We start from the raw sequence: 23324 nt of genomic DNA on the forward strand, positions 1-23324 counted from the left end.
TTTACTTTACCAGGCTTGCCTGGTGGCTCAGCTGGTAAGGAATTCGCCTGTAATGTGGGAGACCTGGGTTTGATCCCTGGGTTGGGAAGATGCCCTGGAGGAGGGAATGGCAACCACTCCAGTATTCTTGCCTGGAGAATCCCATGGACAGAGGAGTCTGGCGAGAGAACAGCTACCCATTCCAGCATTCTGGCCTGGAGAATTCCAAAGACTGTATAGTCCATGGGGTCACAAAGAGTCAGACACAACTGAGCGACTTTCACTTCATTACTTTAATGTATGAAGATGGAATTTCTTTTTTATTTGTCTAGAGTGTCCTCCCCAGGCCTTTCTGATCACCCAGTACCCACCTGGGCTTCAGAATCCCTCCAGGCCTCCTCCTCTAAGCAGCCTGCTCTGATTTCTTTCATGATCTCTAGCTCCTCTGAAAGCCAGTGATCTTACTCTGTACCATATATTTGGCCCTTAACCTCACATCTATAAGCCTCCTTTATTCTACTGGGTATGATGGTATTTGGCCCAACCTCTTGGGCAAAGAAGTATCTTAGGGGCAGGGTGGCATCCTTTTTGCCCTTTATTCTCTATAGTTTCTGCCCTGGAGCCGAGAGCATTATACACATAGGGCAATCCTGTTCTCACAATAACCGCATGGGGAAGGTACTGTTACTAATTGATAGATAAGGGTGCTGAGATTCAGAGAGATCAGTGCCAGTTGCACTTATCAATCTGCACTTGATATGTGTTGCTATCCCCATTTATAATTAGAGAAACAGAGGGTTCAGTCTGTATCTGAGGCTGTTGCTATGGGCTCTTATAGCATTCCAGGATCTAGCTCATGCCACGTGAGATTTGTATCTTTACATCAGACTCCTTGACTTGGTAGGGAACTCCTCAAAGACAAGAAGTAGGACCAACTCCTTTTTGAATTAATAAATTTTGGATAAAGAGAGGGAAGGAAAGAGGCAGGGAGGAGTGAGTAAACAGTTGAGAGCTGGGTGGGTGGGTGGATGGATGGATTGAGGGATGGATGATTGGATGGGTGGGTGCATTAGGGAAAAAACAAACTAACTCTTGTCCCTTTCTCTATTTCCAACTCCTGTGTAATAGGACTTAAACAAAATCTAAATAATCACCATGCTAGTCTTCTCTACTAGGAGGAGAGATTGAAATGTATGGTATATGAAGGACCACCTTAGAGCTAAATGAATACACACACACACAGTGTTATATAGAACAAGGATGTGCTCCTCCAAAGCACACTGATTTCTGGCGGTAGATCAGGGAAGGGCTGATGTAACTGACCAGTTTAGGATTACGTGGAGATTGTGCCTCATACTTTACTTTGCCTCCTCTCAGGTCACAGCCTCTGGAATGGAACCTTCACAGAACACCCTCCCTTTGACGTGCCAGACGCCAACGGCAACTACCTTCCCCTTGCCCTTGGGGGCTTCTACATGTTCCTCACCATGATCATCCTGCTCCAGGTAGGAGGTCCTCCCCAACTCAGGGCTCAAAAGACCTACAGCCAACACCTGTACAACTTTGCAAAAAAAAAAGAAATCTCAGTACTGACCCTGAGAAAGAACTAACTGGACTGAGATGAGAAAACATTTATTGCTTCTTATGAGTCTTTGAAAGTATTCATATCTGGTATAATGTCAGGACCAGCCCTGCCTTGTGGAGGGGACCTTGGCCTCAGATAATAACAGAGGGAAATATTTATCAGACTCTTGTATTTAAAAGTAAGATTGCAACAGAGATCCGTGGGTGCCTGTCCTCCTGCCAGATCTAGAACTGGTGAACCTTCTGACCTGAGAACCACAAAGATAACACAGCACAAACAATGACAGAACTTTCGAGCCCCAAGCATTCAGAGAAAGAAACCACAGGTTAGTGTTTTCGTATTTGTTAGATTGAAGAAGAACCAGGACTATATATAGGAGAAAAAAGACAAAAGACAGAGTATCTGTAAGAGAGAGGTAAGAAAAGCCCCTACTTATAGGCAAACACTGGAGAAGGCCATGGCACCCCACTCCAGTACTCTTGCCTGGAAAATCCTAAGGACGGAGGAGCCTGGTAGGCTGCAGTCCATGGGGTCGCTAAGAGTCGGACACGACTGAGCGACTTCACTTTCACTTTTTACTTTCATGCATTGGAGAAGGAAATGGCAACCCACTCCAATGTTCTTGCCTGGAGAATCCCAGGGATGGGGGAGCCTGGTGGGCTGCCGTCTATGGGGTCGCACAGAGTTGGACACGACTGAAGCGACTTAGCAGCAGCAGCATAGGTAAACACATGCAGTGAGGTATAGAGAGATTTAAAAAAAAAAAAAAAAACCTCAGGCCCAATAAGAATTACAGTCTATGAAAAGATAGGGAAGTTGTAGTTTTGTTTTGACAAAACCCCATCTGTATGAGTTCTTACAGTCCTTGAGCATGTTTCTTGGTCCTCCAACTGGCAACTTTTTTCCTTCAATAGTTCATTCATTCATGGAGCAAAGTAACCCTTTTTAAATGTGAGGAGGAAGTCATGCTCTACCTCTGCCCTGAACCCTCTGATGGTTTCATAACCAAAAGTGAAATAAATACAAAGGGGAATACAAAGTTCTGAGGCGACCAACAAGGCCTAAGTGATCTGGGCCCCGCTCCCTCGGGGACCACATCTCGAGCTGTCTCCCACACACTGGCACACACGCCTGCCGACTCTCGCCCTGGCCCTGCAGACACCCAGCTGCCGGCCCGTGCCCTGCCTGGAACATGCCTCCTCCCACAGATAACCTCAGGCTCACACCCTCATTTCTTCAGGTCTCAGCACAAAGGTTGTGGTTTCTGAAAGACGCCCTCCCAACCTTCACTCTTTTCACTTTTCTTTATTCTTTTTTTTTTTCATGAGACTTGCCACCACTCAATATAGACTTCTCTGTTTACTGGAATGGGAGGTCTTCAAGGCCAGGGCTTTTTTCTGCTCATTGCCCTTTGAAGGACCCAAAACAGCACTCAGTATTTGTGTGTGTGTGTTGGTCACTCAGTCGTGTCCAACTGTTTGTGACCCCATGACTGTAGCCCACCAGGCTCCTCTATCCATGGAATTCTCCAGGCAAGAACACAGGAGTGGGTTGCCTTCTCCAGGGGATCTTCCTGACCCACAGATTGAACCCAGGTCTCCTACATTGCAGGCAGATTGTTTACCATCTGAGCTACATCAGTGGGCAGTGATCAACAATAAATCTGAATAGAAAACAGATTTAGGATTACCAAAGGGAAAAGAGAGGGGGAGACATAAATTAGGAGTCTGGGATTAGCAGATACACACTATCATATATAAAGCAGATAACAAGAATCTACTGTATAAAGTATTATCAATATCTTGTAATAAACTGTGATGGAAAAGAACATGAAAAGTATATACAATGTTATAGAGAGAGAATTAAATCACTTTGCTGCACACCTAAACCCAACACGACTCTGTAAATTAACTAGAACTCCTTACCCCTTCAGCTCAGTTATTAAACAAGCAGTGGTGAGTGTCTACCCCATGCCAAATATTCCTGGCTCAGGAAGGCCTATGTCTTTTTCAGGTTCTCCTAAGGATCCCAAGGCAGGCATGAGGTCACTGAGCTTTAATTTCTCAGAGAAAACCCACTTCGTGAGCTGACCTGAACTTTTCATGAAATGCTTTTGCTACTCTATCACTCAGGGAGGTCCTGAGATGGCAGACCAGCCTCTTTATCTGACACAGTGGGACTCAATCTCCCCACAGATACTGATCCCAATCTCCCTGTACGTGTCCATTGAGCTGGTGAAGCTCGGGCAAGTCTTCTTCCTGCACAACGACCTTGACCTGTATGACGAAGAGACTGACTTGTCCATTCAGTGTCGAGCCCTCAACATCACTGAGGACTTGGGTCAGATCCAGTACATCTTCTCCGACAAGACGGGAACGCTGACCGAGAACAAGATGGTGTTCCGGCGTTGTACCATCATGGGCCACGAGTATTCTCACCAAGAAAATGGTATGAGGGGGCTCCTGGGGGCCCCACCCTTCTTCTAAAGAAATCACCCCTGCTCTCCTAAGAGAGTGGTGACTAAAACCCATTCTCCTGGCTCTCGGCAAAGGCTGAGTGGCTCTGTGGGAAGTAGCTTCCTGTATCCCTGCGGCCTTCTTGTCACAGATCAGTGCTGTTCTTATCACTTGTAAACTTTATTTTCTCCTGAAGGCTATGGGTAATCTCCTGTGGGGTAGCCCTCCAGCTGGTTGATCTTTGTCCTCAGTGGATCTTTGCCTGGCGCAATTGACACACAAGATTTTTATCTGTCAGGAATGCACTGGGGAGATGTCCAAATTATGTTCCCGTCCTGCAACCAAAGTTTAGGAATTTTTCAGGTTACCTTACCTGACAGGACAGGCCCAGGTGGAAGCACATGGTGGAATGGGATACAATCAGGAAATGCCCTCCATGCTAACTGACCTCTTGGGGTTTGCTGACGCAAAGCTTTGCCTTAGGGGATATGGCTAGAAAATACCTGGATTGTCATCTGGACTGAAGGTGGCTGATACAGCTGACTGATCCCCTCGGTTCCTTACCCCCACAGCACGCATGTGTGCACACACACACACACACACACACACTCACACACCCCACTTCCTTCATTCTTCATCCTTTTGAGTGGGAGGGATGAAGAAAGAGAAGAGAGAAGGTACCACAGGCAGCCCAGTCCCTTTGGCCACAGCGGTCACGATGTACACGGGAGCTTCTAGTCTTAATAATTGCAGCTGCCAGTACTTAGAGTATGCTTATCACTTTTATATCGTTATATAGTAAGTCTTTTATACATACCATTATATCATTAAGTCTTCAAAACAATGAATCGGATAGTTTTTATAACCCCTAATTGAGGAAGTAGAGGCGTGGGTTATGCGAAGCTCAAAGTCACATAACTAGGAAGTAGGAGGGCCAGGATTTGAACCTGTGTGACCAAGTTGCACCCCACTTTCAGCAGTCAGGGTAACCAGCTGTCTGTTATCTAGAGCAGCATAATGTTCTTACACCATGCTTTTAGCTTCACCCCCAAAGTCTAGCATCTCCCCAACCATGATCTAGCCGAGGTACAACTGATGCAATAACAAGATTCCTTTCTTGCAGCTAAGCGACTAGAGACCCCAAAGGAGCTGGACTCAGACAGTGAAGAGTGGACCCAATACCGGTGTTTGTCCTTCCCAGCCCGAAGGGACCAGGGCCCAGTCACAGTGAGGGGCCAAGGAGGGTCCCAGCCTCTGAGGAGGAGCCAGAGTGCCCGTGTACCCATCCAGGGCCACTCTCGACAAAGGTCTATGGGGCGCTGTGAAATCTCACAGCCTTCTGTGGCCTTCAGCAGCTCCATAGTAAGTGCCTGCCTTTCACTCTTTGAATTTGCAAGTGACCTTTCTTGAGGAGAGATAGGGGATGGCTCCAGGGCACGAAAGAGAATGGTGTATAAACCCTGAATTGCTCTCAAAATGGCAGCCCTTGGTCTTGTTTATAATCTGAATGGGTTTTGTTGGGCATGTACAAGTCTATTAATTTCAAATGTTCTTGAAATTGAGAGATTTCTAAATGGAATTAGAAAAAGTCTCCCCACTAAGCCAGTGTTTCCCTGTGGTGATAACTGGTTTGAATTAAGAAGTCTGCTCTCCCCAGCCTGGGAGTGCCGACCTCAGCTCATCATGCCCCCCACCCCCTCTCTCTATACCCATCCCTGCGCTGAGGCCCAGCAGCATGTTCACTATGTACATTTTTCCAAAATACAGTTGATCGGAAAGAGAGAGATCTGACATGTCCTTGTTTCTATAAAGTGGAAAAATGGAAGATGAACCTATAAGGCTTACAGGTTTCAAGAAAAATGGGAGAATGTATTTATTGTGATAATCAGAGAGTCTTAAGTTGTTATGAAGCAGAGGACATCTCTGTCAAACTTACCCAGTCCACCTCCTTCCCTTAGGCTAACTGCTTGGCCCCTAGGATATTGAAATTTGCACATTTGGGGTTTTCTGCATTTAGTCCCTTCACATTTGATCCACTGAGACAGTTACCATTAAACATCTAGGTAGCACGTGAAGAAACTGAGTTAGTTCCCCAAGATAACGCAGCATGCCCTAGAAGCCAAGGCCAGCGCCAGGGCTTCTGACTCCTGTCCCCTTCCACTGTCCTCTGCATCAAGCTCTTCCTCTAGGGAACACATCATTCAGAGTCTTCTATACTTACAGAGAAGGCCTCAGGGACCCCCATTAGCTTGAACAAGACACATATACTCACAGAGGGACCAAAAGTGCTCTCATCCCATTATTAGAACATTAGATTTTCATAATGACCATTTTGGTGAATTTCGTTCCAGTCTTTCATTCCCCTCATTATACACACACACACACTCACACAAACTACATGTGTTAACATTTTTTGCAGTCATCATACACATAAATTATAGCTGCTGTTTTTTTGGATTCTGACATGATATCAAAAGCCTTTTCTACATTGCTACCTAGTATTTATTACCCAGGACTGTGTTTTCTGACTGTGACAAGAAATTCTGTGAGTCTGTATCTTCTGGCTTGTTGTTTATCTAATTTAAGTAAGTACAAAGTTAACTTACTTATGTAATTATATACTGCATGTAATAATGTACATTCTGTACATTTATGTTATTATCATGTACATAAACATAACAATAGCAAGGATAAAAAATAGTCATGTGTTAAGACATATGATACTTATAAACCTTCAAGAAGAATGATCCATTGATGACTCTGGGAATATTTTGTTTTTTATTTTTCTCTTTGATTTTCCCCAAAGAAGTAACAATAGGATATGCATATTGTCAAGTCTTTCTCTGATTTAATTCCGTCCCCTCTGAATGGAATGCTCTTCCCCCAGCTCTTTACCTAAATGTTTGGACAATGAATTCAGTGAATTCTCTTTGGGCACAGGGACTAAATCTTGCACTGCTGGTATCTTTTGGTTTCTTTCGGTTCTGGAAACCACAGTCATCCTGTGTATCTGAGAATGTCTCCTCCAGGAGAAAAAGGAAGCTTTCCTGTGTAGATATCAGTTGGGATACACAGATTCATTGGTCCCTGTTCAGTCTGACAAATTTCAGAGCCCAGGAAAAACTGCAGCCCTGACTCAGTCAGTATAACTTTTATTCAGGGCCCTTAGCTGATGGTCACTGAAAGGGACACATGCACCTATGAGCTATTTCCAGATCTTGAATGTCATTGATTTGCCCTGGCTGGCACATTTGAAGTCCAGCTCTGGCTAAATTCACTCATGAACAATAAGGAAATTGACACAGTAATATCCAATTCTTGTTGCCTGGGCAGGGGAAGATGGTGATGTGTTCCTTCTATGCACTGCTAAATTTTCAGACTGAAAATCTGGGGTTAGTCAGACAATAGCACCCCAGCTATTTGTTTGGGGTGGGGTGGGCACTGGGCCTAGAATCAGGAAACGTGGGCTCTGGTTTTAACTCTGCTGAGGTTTGCTGGGTGGCCTTAAGCAGTGTGTTAAACCTCTTTCTGTCCCTGTTTCATCACCTGAAAATACTTGGCTTACAACTTTCACTGGCTCTTCTCAAAGTCAAAGAATATGACGCTTGTGCTGACCAGCAAGGTCACTTCCAGCTGTGACATAGGCACGTTTGGGGTCAAATGCCCCAGGTGTTCACCTCAGCTCCACTGTGTATCAGCTCTGTGACTTCGGTCAGTTCACTAAGTGGAAACCTCAATATTCTTATCTCAAAAAAGGATTACTGTTATGCCTTGTGAGTTGATTTTGAGGATTTAATTCTTAAAATACTGTGTTCTAGACAGAGGGATAAATAATAGAGGTTTTAAATGACCTTTTAAAGGAAAGCTGTCACTGTTTACAATAGCTAGGACATGGAAGCAACCTAGATGCCCATAGGCAGACGAATGGATAAGGAAGCTGTTGTACATATACACCATGGAATATTACTCAGCCATTAAAAAGAATTCATTTGAATCAGTTCTAATGAGATGGATGAAACTGGAGCCCATTATACAGAGTGAAGTAAGCCAGAAAGATAAAGAACATTACAGCATACTAACATATATATATGGAATTTAGAAAGATGGTAATGAAAACCCTATATGCAAAACAGAAAAAGAGACACAGATGTACAGAACAGACTTTTGGACTCTGTAGGAGAAGGCGAGGGTGGGATGTTTCAAGAGAACAGCATGTATATTATCTACAGTGAAACAGATCACCAGCCCAGGTTAAATGCATGAGACAAGTGCTCGGGGCTGGTGCACTGGGAAGACCCAGAGGAATCGGGTGGAGAGGGAGGTGGGATGGGGGATCAGGATGGGGAATACATGTAACTCCATGGCTGATTCATGTCAATGTATGACAAAACCCACTGCAATGTTGTGAAGTAATTAGCCTCCAACTAATAAAAATAAATGAAAAAAATAAATTAAAAAAAAAAATAAAAGAAAGCTGTCTGCCTTGGACAAATGTTCACATAAGTGATGACAGGAAGAAGAAACGGGAGTCTTCATAAACTATGTGGAGTCCTCTCCCGTGAGATTCTGGACTATTTGGTCTTGGGTGGGGCTTAGTATTTATATTTTGATTTCTAATGATTCTACTGAGCAGCCACTAAGAACCTCTCTAAGCACACCATCACCCCACTCAGAAATAAGTCTTCATTTGGTTCAAATAGGCACCTTCTACAGATTGGGAGGCATTGGCTGAAGGGGGTGATTTAAGCTGCCTTAAAGGGGTCTGATACTAACCTGTATACTCTCTGTGCCTGGAATATCAGATCCTTGAATTTGTCTGTGGAGAACATCTGTGGCAGCCCCAGGAGGGTGCCCTGGCTGTGGCTCCTGGCTCCCACCCCCACCCACTCTTGGCAAACTCTGTGCTGTCTCCTCTTCCACCCGCCCATCTGGCATCCAGTCTGGTCAGATAATCTCTTGGCACCAACAGTGCCTTCCCTTTGTAAACTCAGCCAGAACTAGACTCTGAAGCCCCAGAGATGCCAGGTAATGGCGGAGCACCCAACCCCCTTCAAAGAAGCCCGTTGTTGGCCTCCACGGCACTTTGCTCTAAACCAAAAATAAATTGTGCATCAACAATAACAACCACCACAACAAAAGCTGACTTTTTTCTTTTATTACAAAGAACAAGGTAGCATTGGTAATTGTTGTCTAATTGGCTGCCGTCATATCTGTGACTTTAGGGTGGGGTAATATATCAATACTGAGGAAAGTAAAGAGTCCTTGACATGACATGACATTGAAGTCGCTCAGTCATGTCCAACTCTTTGAGACCCCATGGACTGTAGCCTACCAGGCTCTTCCGTCCATGGAATTTTCCAGGCAAGAGTACTGGAGTGGGTTGCCATTTCCTTCTCCAGGAGATCTTCCCGACCCAGGGATTGAACCCAGGTCTCCCGCATTGTAGGCAGACGCTTTACTGTCTGAGCCTCCAGGGAAGTCCTTAGCCAGTATTTAAGAGTCCTGGTAGGTGGGAAATGAAATGCCCTCCCCGCCCACCGCACCCCCGCCCCCACCCCCAGTCTCTGAGCAGCCAAGATTGGAGTACAAAGTCTTTGTTTAGACATGCCACTTGAAAACTGGTTGGCTCCATACTTCACCACCTCTCCCTTCTGTGAGCACAGCCTCACCCATCTGTCTGGAAAGAATGCAGTGGAGGAAAGTAAAGAAGACTGTCTCTGGCTCTCTGCCTTCTTTTTTGACACTTGGTCTTCCTTTCCTTCTTGGGCAGATACTTGTGCCACACTTGTCTGCTCTGGGACAGCCCACATGCACACACTCCCTCAGCAAGGTTAGATACGAGTTTGAATATAACTAACCTAGCGTGCAAAATCCTTTAGGAAGTGACATGACTATACAGGGCAATAAATGGATGAAGCCTGTCTCAGCTTGGCTTCCCTTAGCTCCCAGGGTCCCAAATGGGGGCCCACAGCCCTATTCATAAGAACTGAGTCTTGCCAGCAAAAGAGACACAGATATAAAGAACAGGCTTTTGGACCCTCTGGGAGAAGACATGGGTGGGATGATTTGAGAGAAGAGCATCGAAACATGTGTATTACCATATGTGAAATAGATGACCAGTCCAGGTTCAAAGCATGAAACAAGGCACTCAAAGCTGGTGCACTGGGACAACCCAGAGGGATGGGTTGGGATGGGAGGTGGGAGAGGGGTGAGGGGCTCAGGACGGGGGGACACATGGACACCCATGGCTGATTCATGTCAATGTATGGCAAAACCACCACAATATTGTAAAGTAATTAGCCTCCAATTAAAATAAATAAGGAAATGGCAACCCACTCCAGTATTCTTGCCTGGAAAATCCCATGGACAGAGGAGCCTGGTAGGCTAGAGTCCATGGCGTCGCAAAGAGTTGGACACAACTAAACTTTCACTTTTCAAAAGAAAGAAAGAACTGGGTCTTGCAAGATCTGGGAGACTCCCTTCCTTTTAAAAATAAAAAATATTATTGAAGTATAGATTTTTAAATTTTATTATTGGATTATAATTGCTTTACAATGTTGTATTAATTTCAGCTCTACAACAAAGTGAATCAGCTATATATGTACATATATCCCCTCCCTCTTGGGCCTCCCTCCTACCCCATCCCCTGCATCCCACCTGTCTGAGTCAACACAGGGCACAGAGCTGAGCTCCCGTGGTTTTAAAGGAACTCCCCCTGGCTCTCAGTTACACACGGTAGTGTACATATGTCAGTGCTACTCTTCCAGTTCATCCCGCCTCCCTTTCCCTCTATGTGCCCACATGTCTGTTCTCTACATCTGTGTCTCTATTCCTGCCCTACAAATAGGTGCATCTGTGCCATTTTTCCAGATTCCATATATATTAATATATGATATTTTTCTCTATATTGAGGTATAGTTGATTTACAATGTTGTGTTAGTTTCTAGTGTAGAGCAGTGATTCATTTATACACATATATTTTTTTTTCATATTTTTTCCATTACATTTTATTACAGAATAATGAATATAGTTCCTTTGCTACACAGTTAAGACCTTGTTGTTTATTTCATATATAGTAGTTTGTACGTGCTAATCCCAAACTTTTAATTTATCCCTCCCTACCCCTCCTTTCCCCTTTGGTAACCATAAATTAGAGTTCTGTATCTGTGAATCTGACACTGTTGTGTAAATAGTTCATTTTTATCACTTTTTTTTTTAACTGTGTGGTGTATCATATTTTAGGTTCTACCTATATGTGATAACATACAGTATTTGTCTGTTTCTGACTGACTTTGCTTCGTATGCTAATCTCTAGGTCTATCCATGTTGCCACAAGTGGTATTCTTTTGTTCTTTTTAATGACTGAGTAGTATTCCATTGTGTGTATACATATGTATATACACCACATCTTTATTCATTCATCTGCCAGTGGATATTTATGTTGCTTCCATGTCTTGGCTATTGTAAACAGTGCTGCTATGAACATTGGGGTGCATGTATTTTTTTGAATTAGAGTTTTCTCTGGATATATACCTAGGAGTGGGATTGCTGGATCATATGGCAACAGTATTTTTAATTTTTTAAGGAACCTCCATACTGTTTTCCGTAGTGACTGCACCAACTTACATTCCCACCAACAGGTAGGAGGGTTCCCTTCTCTCTGCACCCTCTCCAGCATTTGTTACTTTTAGACTTTTTAATGATGGCCATTCTGACTTGTGTGAGGTGATAGCTTAGTATAGTTTTGGTTTGCACTTCTCTAATAATTAGTGTCATTGAGCATATTTTCATGTGCTTATTGGCCATCTGAATGTCATTGGAGAAATGTCTTTTTAGGTCTTCTGCCCATTTTTTTATTGGATTGTTTCTTTTTTGTTGAGTTGTATGAACTGTTCATAGGTTTTGGAAATTAAAACCTTGCCAGTCACATCATTTGCAAATATTGTCTCCCAGTCCATAGGGTGTCTTTTTGTATTATGGTTTCCTTTGCTGTGCAAAAGCTTGTAAGTTTGATTAGGTCTCATTTGTTTATTTTTACTTTTATTTCTATTACCTTGGAAGACTGACCTTAAAAAATATTGTTATGATTTATGTCAGAGAATGTTTTTCCTATATCCTCTTCTAGGATTTTTATGATGTCATGTCTTGTATGTAAGTCTTTAAGCCATTTTGAGTTTATTTTTGTATGTGTTGTGAGGTAGTGTTCTAACTTCATTGATTTACATGCAGTTGTCCAGTTTTCCCAACACTACTTGCTGAAGAGACTGTCTTTTCTCCATCATATATTCTTGCCTCCATTGTTGAAGATTAATTGACCATAGGTGTGTGGGTTTATTTCTGGGACCTCTATCCTGTTCCATTGATCCATATGTCTGTTTCTGTTGACAATACTATGTTGTTTTTATTATTAAAACTTCATAGTGTTTTCTGAAGTCTGGGAGAGTTATGCCTTCAGCTTTGTTCATTTTCTTCAGGGTTGTTTTGGCAATTCTTGGTCTTTTATGGTTCCATATAAATTTTAGTATTATTTGTTCTAGTTCTATGAAAAATGTCACTGGTAATTTGATAGAGATTATTTTAAATCTGTAGATTGCTTTAGGTAATATGGCCATTTTAACAGTATTAATTCTTACAATCCAAGAGCATGGAATCTTTTTCTGTTTCTTTGTATCATCTTCAATTTCCAATATCAATGTATGATAGTTCTCAGAATATAAATCTTTCACCTCCTTGGTCAGGTTTATTTCTAAATATTTTTTGATGTGATTTTAAAAGGGATTTTAAAAATTTTTTCCTTTCTGATATTTCATTGTCTGTTTTAAAGAAATACAATCAATTTCTGAATGTTAATCTTATATCCTGCCACCTTGCAGTTCTAGTAGTTTTTGTGTGGAATCTTTAGGGTTTTAGACATATATTACCGTGCTATCAACATATAATGACAGTTTTATCTGTTTCCTTCCAATTTGGATGCCTTTCCTTTTTCTTGTCTGATGTCTGTGGCTAGGACTTCCAATACTATGTTGAGTAGAAGTGGTGAGAGTGGGCATCCTTGTCTTGTGCTAGATCTTAGCTGGGAAGGCTTTCAGTTTTTCACCATTGACTATTATGTTGACTGTGGGTTTGTCATAGACGGTTTTCATTATGTTCAGACATGTACCCTCTATACCCACTTTGTTAAGGGTTTTTATAATGAATCAATATTGTAGGGAGCTCTCTTCCTGCTAGTCCACTGAGTTTTTCCCTTGGAGTTTCTGTCCCATTTGGGAAAAGCTCACCTTAACAATCCATGTGCTTCTATTTAAGCAAATATTTACTAACATTCAGTTCAGTTCAGTCACTTAGTCATGTCCAACTCTTTGCAACCCCATGGACTATAGCACACCAGGCTTTCCTGTCCATCACCAACTCTCAGAGCTTGCTCAAACTCAAGTCCATCGAGTCAGTGATGCCATCCAACCATCTCATCCTCTGTTGTCCCCTTCTCCTCATGCCTTCAATCTTTCCCAGAATCAGTGTCTTTTCCAATAAGTCAGTTCTTCACATTAGATGGCCAGAGTACTGGAACTTCAGCTTCAGCATCAGTCCTTCCAATGAATATTCAGGACTGATTTCCTTTAGGATTGACTGGTTTGATCTCCTTGCAGTCCAAGGGACTCTCAAGAGTCTTCTCCAGCACCACAGTTCAAAAACATCAGTTCTTCAGTGCTCAGCTTTTTGTATGGTCAAACTCTCACATCCATACATGACTACTGAAAAAACCATAGCTTTGACTAGACAGACCTTTGTCAGCAAAGTAATGTCTCTGCTTTTTAATGTGCTGTCTAGGTTGGTCATAGCTTTTCTTCCAAGGAGCAAGTATCTTTTAATTTCATGGATGCAATTACTAACACTGGACTCTCCCTATTCTTCATCCAAACTCAATATCAAGGCCACAACTTCAGCAAGGGCAAAAACATCACTACCCTAAATAGTACTTCAGCCTTCAACTCCCCAGCAACCGAGAAAGTTTATGTCCACAATAGGGTACAACAACATGGCTAAGTATTCATAAGGAACCAAAGGGCAGATGGGAGAGTAAGCCTCCTTCCCTTCTCTGTACCCCACCACTCAAAGACAACCATTATTTGAACTTCCCTATGTCCTTCCCAGAGGTGCTTGTAGCTATATCTTAGGTAGGCCAAAAAGTTTGTTTAGGTTTTCATATGCTCTTATGGAAAAACCTAAAGGAACTTTTTGAAAACCCAATAAAAGCATGCAAGTGGAATATACACATAAGCACATTCTTTCCCACAAACAAAAGCACACCATGCACTGTCTTGGACTCTGAACTTCTCTTTAATGTAATGAATCTTGAGGAATATTTCATGTATGTAGACAAATGGACAGATACTCAGTGGAGAGCTGCCTTGTCACTTTTTAAATGGCTGTTAAAATCTGTTGACTGGTTGAGCCATCATCTGTTTCTACATGTATGTAAGTTTTTCTATAGATTCTTAGAGCATAACTGCTAAATTGAGATCTTGTGCATGTTTAAAATTTGGATTGATACTATCCCAGTGGTTGTACCAGTCCAGACACTCACCAATAGCAAATGGAAGGGTCTGCTTCCTCTTCATCTGTCAATTCTATATATTCTCAGTATCTACATTTCTTAGACTAGCCTTTCATTTATTGTCAGTCAGCCAACAAATACAAAACAAGCATCTACACTATGGCAAGTACCATTCTGTCCACTGGGGATATAAAGTCTAATGGGGCATCATCCCTGATTTCAGGCATTTGCAGTCTAATGAAGGGGCAAGAAGAACCCCAGTGACTACAGGACACTGCTCTCAGGCTGGGATGTAAGGGGGCAGAGGTGCTTAGAAGCCCAAAAGAAATGCACTTACATCAAACTAGGAGTCAGGGGGAGCTTCCTGAAAGGGTTAGCATCAGAGCTGAATTTGAGAGAAAATTAAAGGTTAATCAGAGCAACGAGAAGAAACCATCTAGTGGGGGGATTGCAGGCTGTTGTAGGGGAGACATTCAACACAAGCAAATGGAGAGTTGGGGTTCTAAACAGTAGCTGGAATAAGAGGCACAGGTCATATAGAGGGGAAGAGGAGATGGAGGCATGGGAGGAACTAGGCCACAGTTTGTTCCAGGCCTGCACACCAGGGTTCCTGTTCATTTCCACCGCTGGCTCTGTGGGTTCCCACAGCGGCAATCTGCTGCACCCAATCAATGATTGTCAGCAATGTGACTGTGAATGAACTGTCATTTAAAGTGAGAGGAGAGTAATGGATTGGCGCTTGGCCACCTCCTCACAGCTTTCAGTGTCAAATGCTCCCAGCCAGAGAGGAAATGGGAGCAATAGGGCAGCCATATAGCCTAGAACCTTGTACTCAAACTGTGGTCCTCAGACCCACAGCAGGCAGGAGCACCCCTTGGGAGCTTATAGAAATGCAGATGCTTAGGCTTCACTCCAGACTTGCTGAATCAGCATCTGGGTTTAAACAAGATGCCTAGCTGATTCATGTATCTGTTAGAGTTTGGGAAGTACTGGCATCATGTTTAAGGGTTTGGGCCTAGCATCGGCAGAACTGGGTTCAGGACCGAGCTCTTTTATTGATTTTGAGACCTTAGACAAGTTACTTATCTACAGTGAGCCTCATTCACTTCATTAATAAAATGGGAGAATGATAATAGCTTTTTAATGCTATTATAATGACATAATATACATGGAAGCTAGGCTTCCCAGGTGACAATTGTGGTAAAGAACTTGCCAGACAATACAGGAGACATAAGAGACGCAGGTTCAATCCCTAGGTTGGGAAGATCCCCTAGAGGAGGCAACCCACTCCAGTATTCTTGCCTGGAGAATCCCATGGACAAAGGAGGCTGGCAAGCTACGTGGGATCGCAAAAAGTCAGACACAACTAAAGTGACTTAACACACACATGGAGCACTTAGCATAGCATTCACTTTGCTGTAAGTTGTCAGTAGACACAATCCAGTGATAGTAACAGGATCCTTGAGGGTGTGGTGTGAGGTCAGAGAGCACCTTCTTCAAAGAGGAAGCCTTGGGGGTTCTGCTATAGAAAGATTCATATCAATGTATGACAAAACCCACTGAAATGTTGTGAAGTGATTAGCCTCCAACTAATAAAAAAAATAAAGAAAGAAAGAAAGAAATCCAACCAGTTGGGTGCCTGGTTGCCACAAAGTCCTAATCTGGACAACCAGTAGCCCACAGATGTGTATCTCTTTTCCTTCAGAGAAATAGACCAGCCAAAGGGCCCAGAGGTGGGTAAGGGGTGCTGCTTTCTCGCTAGGCGTCCTACATGCCAAGTTCCTGATGTTAATGAACCGGATAGGAAACCAATGGGCTGTGGGCAAAGGGAACCACGAAGAAGCTTGCCCTGCAGAAACAAGTCTGCGTGTCTGGATAAAGCTGCCGTGACATCTGCCGTTGACACCTGCAGGCTGGGCCTGCTGCCAGTGCCAGAGACAAGTAGGCCCTTCGCTGAACTTCTTTTTAACACATTGCTGTATGATTGGAAGGAAATACTAAAAAAGAGTTTTAACAAAGAGCCCCTATGAGTTCATCAGTGGTGAGGTAGTGTCTTGCCCTAGATAGGAGTCAGGCAACAAAGGTTTGAGCAAGTGCCTGCAGGCTGCCAGGCACCGGGACACATCGCAGTCTCTGCCCTCGTGGCACTTAGAGACTAGAGAGTAAATGGACATGCAATAAATAACCATTAAATCATTTTATCTGTGTCACCGTTTGGAAATACATAATGCATAGCTTGGAGCAAAGCAGTGTGCTGTCGGGCTGGAGTCAGGTGGTGTGAAATCTGTCCTAGTTCTGACCCTGATTCAATGTGCAGTCTTGAGAAGTTCACTTCCCTCCTCCCTGGCCCTCAGTTTATCATCAGGAAAATAAGGGATTTGGCTGTGATGACATCCAAGCTTGTTCCCAAGTCTGGGTATCTGTGGTAAGGGTTAAAAGCATCCCATTCATGTACCCTCACCAAAAAAAAGATAAAATATTTTCTGGAAAAGATCCCCAAAGTCCCCTTTATAATCTTGTGGACTGTCTGCTGAGCCCTAAGGATTAGATATGCAAGCTCACTGAGATGCCAGACACTAAAGATGCCAGCTGTCAGCAAGAATCAAAGGCTACTTCTTTCTCATGGGGGATCTTGCCTGGCATGAGGGTTAAAGAGCCTGAATTCTAGAGTTGAACTTTCTTGAATCAACTGACTGTATGACCTGGGCAAGATGCCTAATCTCCCTGGGCAGCAGTTTCTTCATTTGAAATGCAGAGGTAACTGGGAGAATAGTAGTTGTTGTTCAGTCACTCAGCGTGTCCGACTCTTTTCCACCCCATGAACTATAGCACACCAGGCTTCACTGTCCTTTATCATCTCCCAGAGTTTGCTCAAACTCATGTCCATTGAGTCCATGACAGCATCCAACCATCTCATCCTCTTTTATCCCCTTCTCTTCCTGCTTTCAATCTTTCCCAGCATCAGGGTCTTTTCTAATGAATCAGTTCTTCTCATCAAGTGGCCAAACTATTGGAACTTCAGCTCTAGCATCAGTCCTTCCAATGAATATTCAGGACTGATTTCCTTTAAGATTGACTGGTTTGATCTCCTTGCAGTCCAAGGGACTCTCAAGAGTCTTCTCCAACACCACAGTTCAAAAGCATTAACTCTTCAACTCTCAATCTTCTTTATGGTCCAACTCTCACATCCATACATGACTACTGCAAAATCATAGCTTTGACTAGATGGAACTTTGTCAGCAAAAAATGTCCAAGGACTGCAAGGAGATCCAACCAGTCAATCCTAAAGGAAATCAGTCCTGGGTGTTCATTGGAAGGACTGATGTTGAAGCTGAAACTCCAATTCTTTGGCCACCTGATGTGAAGAGCTGACTCATTTGAAAAGACCCTGATGCTGGGAAAGATTGAGGGCAGGAGGAGAAAGGGACAACAGAGGATAAGATGTCTGGATGGCATCACTGACTCAATGGACATGAGTTTGGGTACACTCCGGGAGTTGGTGATGAACAGGGAGGCCTGGCGTGCTGCAGTCCATGGGGTCACAAACGTCTGAGCAATTGAACTGAACTGAACTGAAGGGACTGGATGCCATGATCTTAGTTTTCTGAATGTTTAGTTTTAAGCCAGCTTTTTCACTCTCCTCTTTCACTTTCATCAAGAGGCTCTTTAGTTCCTCTTCACTTTCTGCCTTAAGAGTGGTATCATCTGCATGTCTGAGGTTATTGATATTTCTCCGGTAATCTGATTCCAGCTTGTGCTTCATCCAGCCCAGCATTTTGCATGATGCACTCTGCATATAAGTTAAATAAGCAGGGTGACAGTATACAGCCTTGACACTCTCCTTTCCCAATTTGGAACCAGTCCATTGTTCCATGTCCAGTTCTAACTGTTGCTTCTTGACCTGCATACAGGTTTCTCAGGAGGCAAGGAAGGTGGTCTGGTATTGCCATCTCTTTAAGAATTTTCCACAGTTTGTTGTGCTCCATGCAGTCAAAGGCTTTAGCGTAGTCAATGAAGCAGAAGTAGATGTTTTTTCTGGAATTCTCTTGCTTTTTCTATGACCCAACAGATGTTGGCAATTTGATTTCTGGTTCCTCTGCCTTTTCTAAGTCCAGCTTGAACATCTGGGAGTATAAATAACATGCTCCAGGGATGCAGTAAGATGACAGATGTACAGACCATAAGAAATACTCCACAGATAAGAATTCTCATTACTGTTAGGATAAATTGGCTCAGAGTTCTTTGAACAGTGTTGGTAAACTGATGACAGGTAGTGGAGGGACCCTGAAGTGAGGTTAGAGGAGTCAGCATGGGAGCATTAAGAAGGGGGCCTACTATACTATGACCACAGAAAGGAAGACCCTAGGCTTGTAATCAAGGGGTCTGATGTGCTCTGGCTTTACATTGACTCATTGAGTGGTATTGGTCAAGTCAGCCCATCCTTCCGGGTTTCAGTGGAGATTAGTTTCATCTCTGATTGGGGCTGTGAGAACCCAGTGAGATGCATAAACGACCCTGTTGGAGAGGTAGGATGAGCTCCATCACAGTGAGCTCCTGCTGTGACAACTGCACTCAAAGGCAGACGGACAGGTGGTCCTCACTCCTTCCTAAGCTTTCTGACAGTGCAGACACCATATGGTATGGATGGCCCACCATTACTCATTACAGAGCAATGAGAGGAAATGCAGATGATGCAGTTTGAGTTGCACTCTTACTTCTCATAAACAGGTTCTTTGCAGGAAACTCTCCTCTTAACATGGGATGAACAAGATGGAAGTCTAGATGCTGGCTCTGTGAGTCCTCCAAATGGAGGTTAGAGCTCTTTAAAGTGTGTGTTCCACATCCCTGATCAACTGTGCAGGTGGAGACCAGACTCTCATCCCTCCAGCCATCCAGCTCCTCCATGCCTGCCTGTGTTCCCTCCCTGTGACTCTAGCCTGTGCCAGGCGAGCTTAGAATCTGACATCTGGGGTCATTGCAGTTGGTAGTCAGAGAAGACGCAATCTGAGGACTCTTCCCTACAGGATTTTTTTTTTAATTTTTCATTTTGTATTGACGTATAGCCTATTAACAATGTTGTAGTAGTTTCAGATGAACAGCGCTGGGACTCAGCCATACATACATGTATCCATTCACCCCCAGTCTCCCTTCCCATCCAACCTGGCATATAACATTGAGTAGAGTTCTATGTGCTATACAGTGGGGCCTTGTTGATTATCCATTTTGAATATAGTAGTGCGTACATGACCTTCCCAAACTCCCTAACTATCCCTTCCCTCTGGCAACCATAAGTTCATTTTCTAAGTCTGCCCCACAAGATGTTTTTAATTTCAACTTGGCTTCTAGTTTGTAAAACTTGCCAGCTCATTGGCCCTCAGTCTTCTCCCTGCATGTATCAGTCAAAATTCCCTCAGTGTATCTTTTTCAATCATTGACTCTTCTAAGCTTTAATTAACCTGTGGACTCTGAGCATTGATAGAAATGGCTGTATTAAAACGTCTTTACAGAATGGCTTTTGTCATATCTATGAAGAGCTGGTGTTTATTGAATTTCTACTTCACATCAGGCAATCTTTGGGGTTCCAGAAGATACAACTTGATAGAAAAGGCAGTCCATCTTTCGGGCTCTTGGTTTATATATAGGGAGATTAAACATGGACATAAGACAACTTAATTTAAAATACAGGCAGTATGTAGTGAATTCTAGAGGGATGGAAGAAGTGGCAGCTTCAACAAAGATGTGAAAAAATTGGAAATCCATGAGTCAGATCCAGTCTGCAGGGTTTTTTAAAAAGAAATTAAAACAAACAAACAAAAAAACAGTCCTTACATCATTCTCTACTTTATCTTGAAAAACCCAGAGATTTAGCAAAATGCACCAGCCTTAGAGCATTTTACTAGCAGAACAGTCACCCCCTTTTAGATGGGGTGGAATTTGCCAGGTCTCACAGCCCCACTCCCCCAGCCCATAGTGTTTTCATCCGTAACTCAGCCATCTTCCCTCATTCACCTTACCTGCCTGACTCCTGTGGATATTCTCAGTTCAAGAAGCTGCGGCTGAAGCTTCTGGCTCAGAAGACGGATTACTCACTGTGGCTGATTACTCACTGTGGCTGAGTCAGATCTCATGAACCCAAGGAGTTTTTATGGTTATGAAGTCCAGGTAGGATTTGGGTAGACAGGAGAGGACTTCCAAAACAGTGTGATCAGAGGCCTAGGAGGGGAGTATACCCCCAAGAGGCGGCCACCAGACCACCTGGCTGAGCTGAAGGACCACATGCAGAGCGGCGGGAATCAATAGGAGAAATGCAAACTGGGAAATAATCTAGATGACAGACTGAAATGATCGTGTTCACAGTGAAGGTCTGAAGAGTTTTTAGTCTCAAGAATACCTTGAGGGAAATGGTGTCTTAGAAGGATGTGTGGGTGATATACATATGAAGGATTCAAACTAAATGAGGTGAGAGGCAGTCACCTCACTTTTTTTTTCCCAATTATTTTTATTAGTTGGAGGCTAATTACTTTACAATATTGTAGTGGTTTTTGCCATACATTGACATGAATCAGCCGTGGATTTACATGTGTTCCCCATCCTGAACCCCCCTCCCACCTCCCTCCCCATCCCATCCCTCTGGGTCATCCCAGTGCACCAGCCCCAAGCACTTGTTTTATGCATCCAATCTGGACTGGCGATCTGTTTCACACTTGATAATATACATGTTTTGATGCTGTTCTCTCAGATCATCCCACCCTCTCCTTCTCCCACAGAGTCCAAAAGTCTGTTCTGTACATCTGTGTCTCTTTTTCTGTCTTGCATATAGGGTTATTGTTACCATCTTTCTAAATTCCATATATATGCGTTAGTATACTGTATTGGTGTTTATCTTTCTGGCTTACTTCACTCTGTATAATAGGCTCCAGTTTCATCCATCTCATTAGAACTGACTCAAATGTATTCTTTTTAATGGCTGAGTAATATTCCATGTGTATATGTACCACAGCTTTCTTATCCATTCGTCTGCTGATGGGCATCTAGGTTGCTTCCATGTCCTGGCTATTATAAACGGTGCTGCGATGAACATTGGGGTACACATGTCTCTTTCAGATCTGGTTTCCTCGGTGTGTATGCCCAGGAGTGGGATTGCTGGGTCATATGGCAGTTCTATTTCCAGTTTTTTAAGAAATCTCCACACTATTCTCTATAGTGACTGTACTAGTTTGCATTCCCACCAACAGTGTAAGAGGGTTCCCTTTTCTCCACACCCTCTCCAGCATTTATTGCTTGTAGACTTTTGGATAGCAGCTATCCTGACTGGTGTGTAATGGTACCTCATTGAGGTTTTGATTTGCATCTCTCTGATAATGGGTGATGTTGAGCATCTTTTCATGTGTTTGTTAGCCATCTGTATGTCTTCTTTGGAGAAATGCCTGTTTACATCTTTGGCCCATTTTTTGATTGGGTCATATATTTTTCTGGAATTGAGCTGCAGGAGTTGCTTGTATATTTTTGAGATTAATCCTTTGTCTGTTTCTTCATTTGCTATTATTTTCTCCCATTCTGAAGGCTGTCTTTTCACCTTGCTTATAGTTTCCTTTGTTGTGCAAAAGCTTTTAAGTTTAATTAGGTCCCATTTGTTTATTTTTGCTTTTATTTCCAATATTCTGGGAGGTAGGTCATAGAGGATCCTGCTCTGATTTATGTCGGAGAGTGTTTTGCCTATGTTTTCTTCTAGGAGTTTTATAGTTTCTGGTCTTACATTTAGATCTTTAATCCATTTTGAGTTTATTTTTGTGTATCGTAGTCACCTCACTTTAAAGGCTGAAATGGAAATCCAGAGGGCTTCCTGGGGGGCTCTGTGGTAAAGAATCTGCCTACAATGTAGGAGATGTGGATTCGATCCCTGGGTTGGAAAGATCCCCTGGAGGAGGGCATGGCAACCCACTCCAGTATTCTTCCCTGGAAAATCCCATGGACAGAGGAGCCTGGAGGGCTGCAGTCCATGGGGTTGCAAGAGTCAGACACGACTAAAGCCACTGAGCATGCGTGCATACATGCATGTGGAAACCCAGGCTGGAAGGCTAGAGAGTCTGAGCCTGGCTGGAAGCATCAGGAATGAGGGGTAAGTGGTGGGAAGATGCTGTGGGGGCAGAACCTCCAGAGCCTATATAACTGATGGACACATGGGCTTGAGGGAAGGGAAGGAACCAAATCAGATTCTGCAGTGAGCAGGCCCAGGGGAGGGGAGACATGCTGGGTGCAGGACACAGGGAGGACTGTATCAGCCTTTCCCAGGCATGAGAGAATTTGCTGCAGTGGGCCTTCCTCCCCAGTCCCTTCAGGAAAGACTCTGACCCTAGCCTTTCTCTCCCAGGAAAAAGATGTGACTCCAGATAAAAATCTCCTGTCCAAGGTGCAAGATGCAGCTCTGTGGCTGGAGACCCTGTCAGACGGCAGACCCCCCAAGCCTTCCCTTGCCACTGCCTCCTCCATTGCTGACTTCTTCCTTGCCTTAACCATCTGCAACTCCGTCATGGTCTCCACGACTACCGAGCCCCGGCAGAGGGTAAGGACCGGTGATGGTGTGGGTGGGATGGATGGGAGGAGCCCAGGCATGAAGGGGGTGCCCTGCACAATGCACAGAACACTTGGGTCCTAATCACACTGTCACCGTGTCATCACTGTGAGACCTTGAACAAAGCTCTTGTCCTCTCTGGAACTCAATCTCCTTATGTTTTAAATATAACATAAG

General features: G+C 43.6%; 1 protein-coding gene across 4 annotated transcripts in view; it reads left to right on the plus strand.

Moving 5' to 3' along the window:
• Positions 1 to 23324, plus strand: part of ATP10B (ATPase phospholipid transporting 10B (putative)) — a 357164-nt gene that overhangs the window by 283114 nt on the left and 50726 nt on the right. For all 4 annotated transcript variants that reach the window (XM_043464791.1, XM_043464792.1, XM_043464790.1 and 1 more), the window contains 4 exons: positions 1357 to 1484; positions 3760 to 4012; positions 5144 to 5382; positions 22947 to 23138. In XM_043464791.1, coding sequence (XP_043320726.1) covers positions 1357 to 1484; positions 3760 to 4012; positions 5144 to 5382; positions 22947 to 23138 — 812 coding nt within the window. The remainder of the gene's footprint in view (positions 1 to 1356; positions 1485 to 3759; positions 4013 to 5143; positions 5383 to 22946; positions 23139 to 23324) is intronic.

Source organism: Cervus canadensis, chromosome 4, assembly GCF_019320065.1.
Source record: "Cervus canadensis isolate Bull #8, Minnesota chromosome 4, ASM1932006v1, whole genome shotgun sequence".
In the NCBI taxonomy this organism is placed as follows: domain Eukaryota; kingdom Metazoa; phylum Chordata; class Mammalia; order Artiodactyla; family Cervidae; genus Cervus; species Cervus canadensis.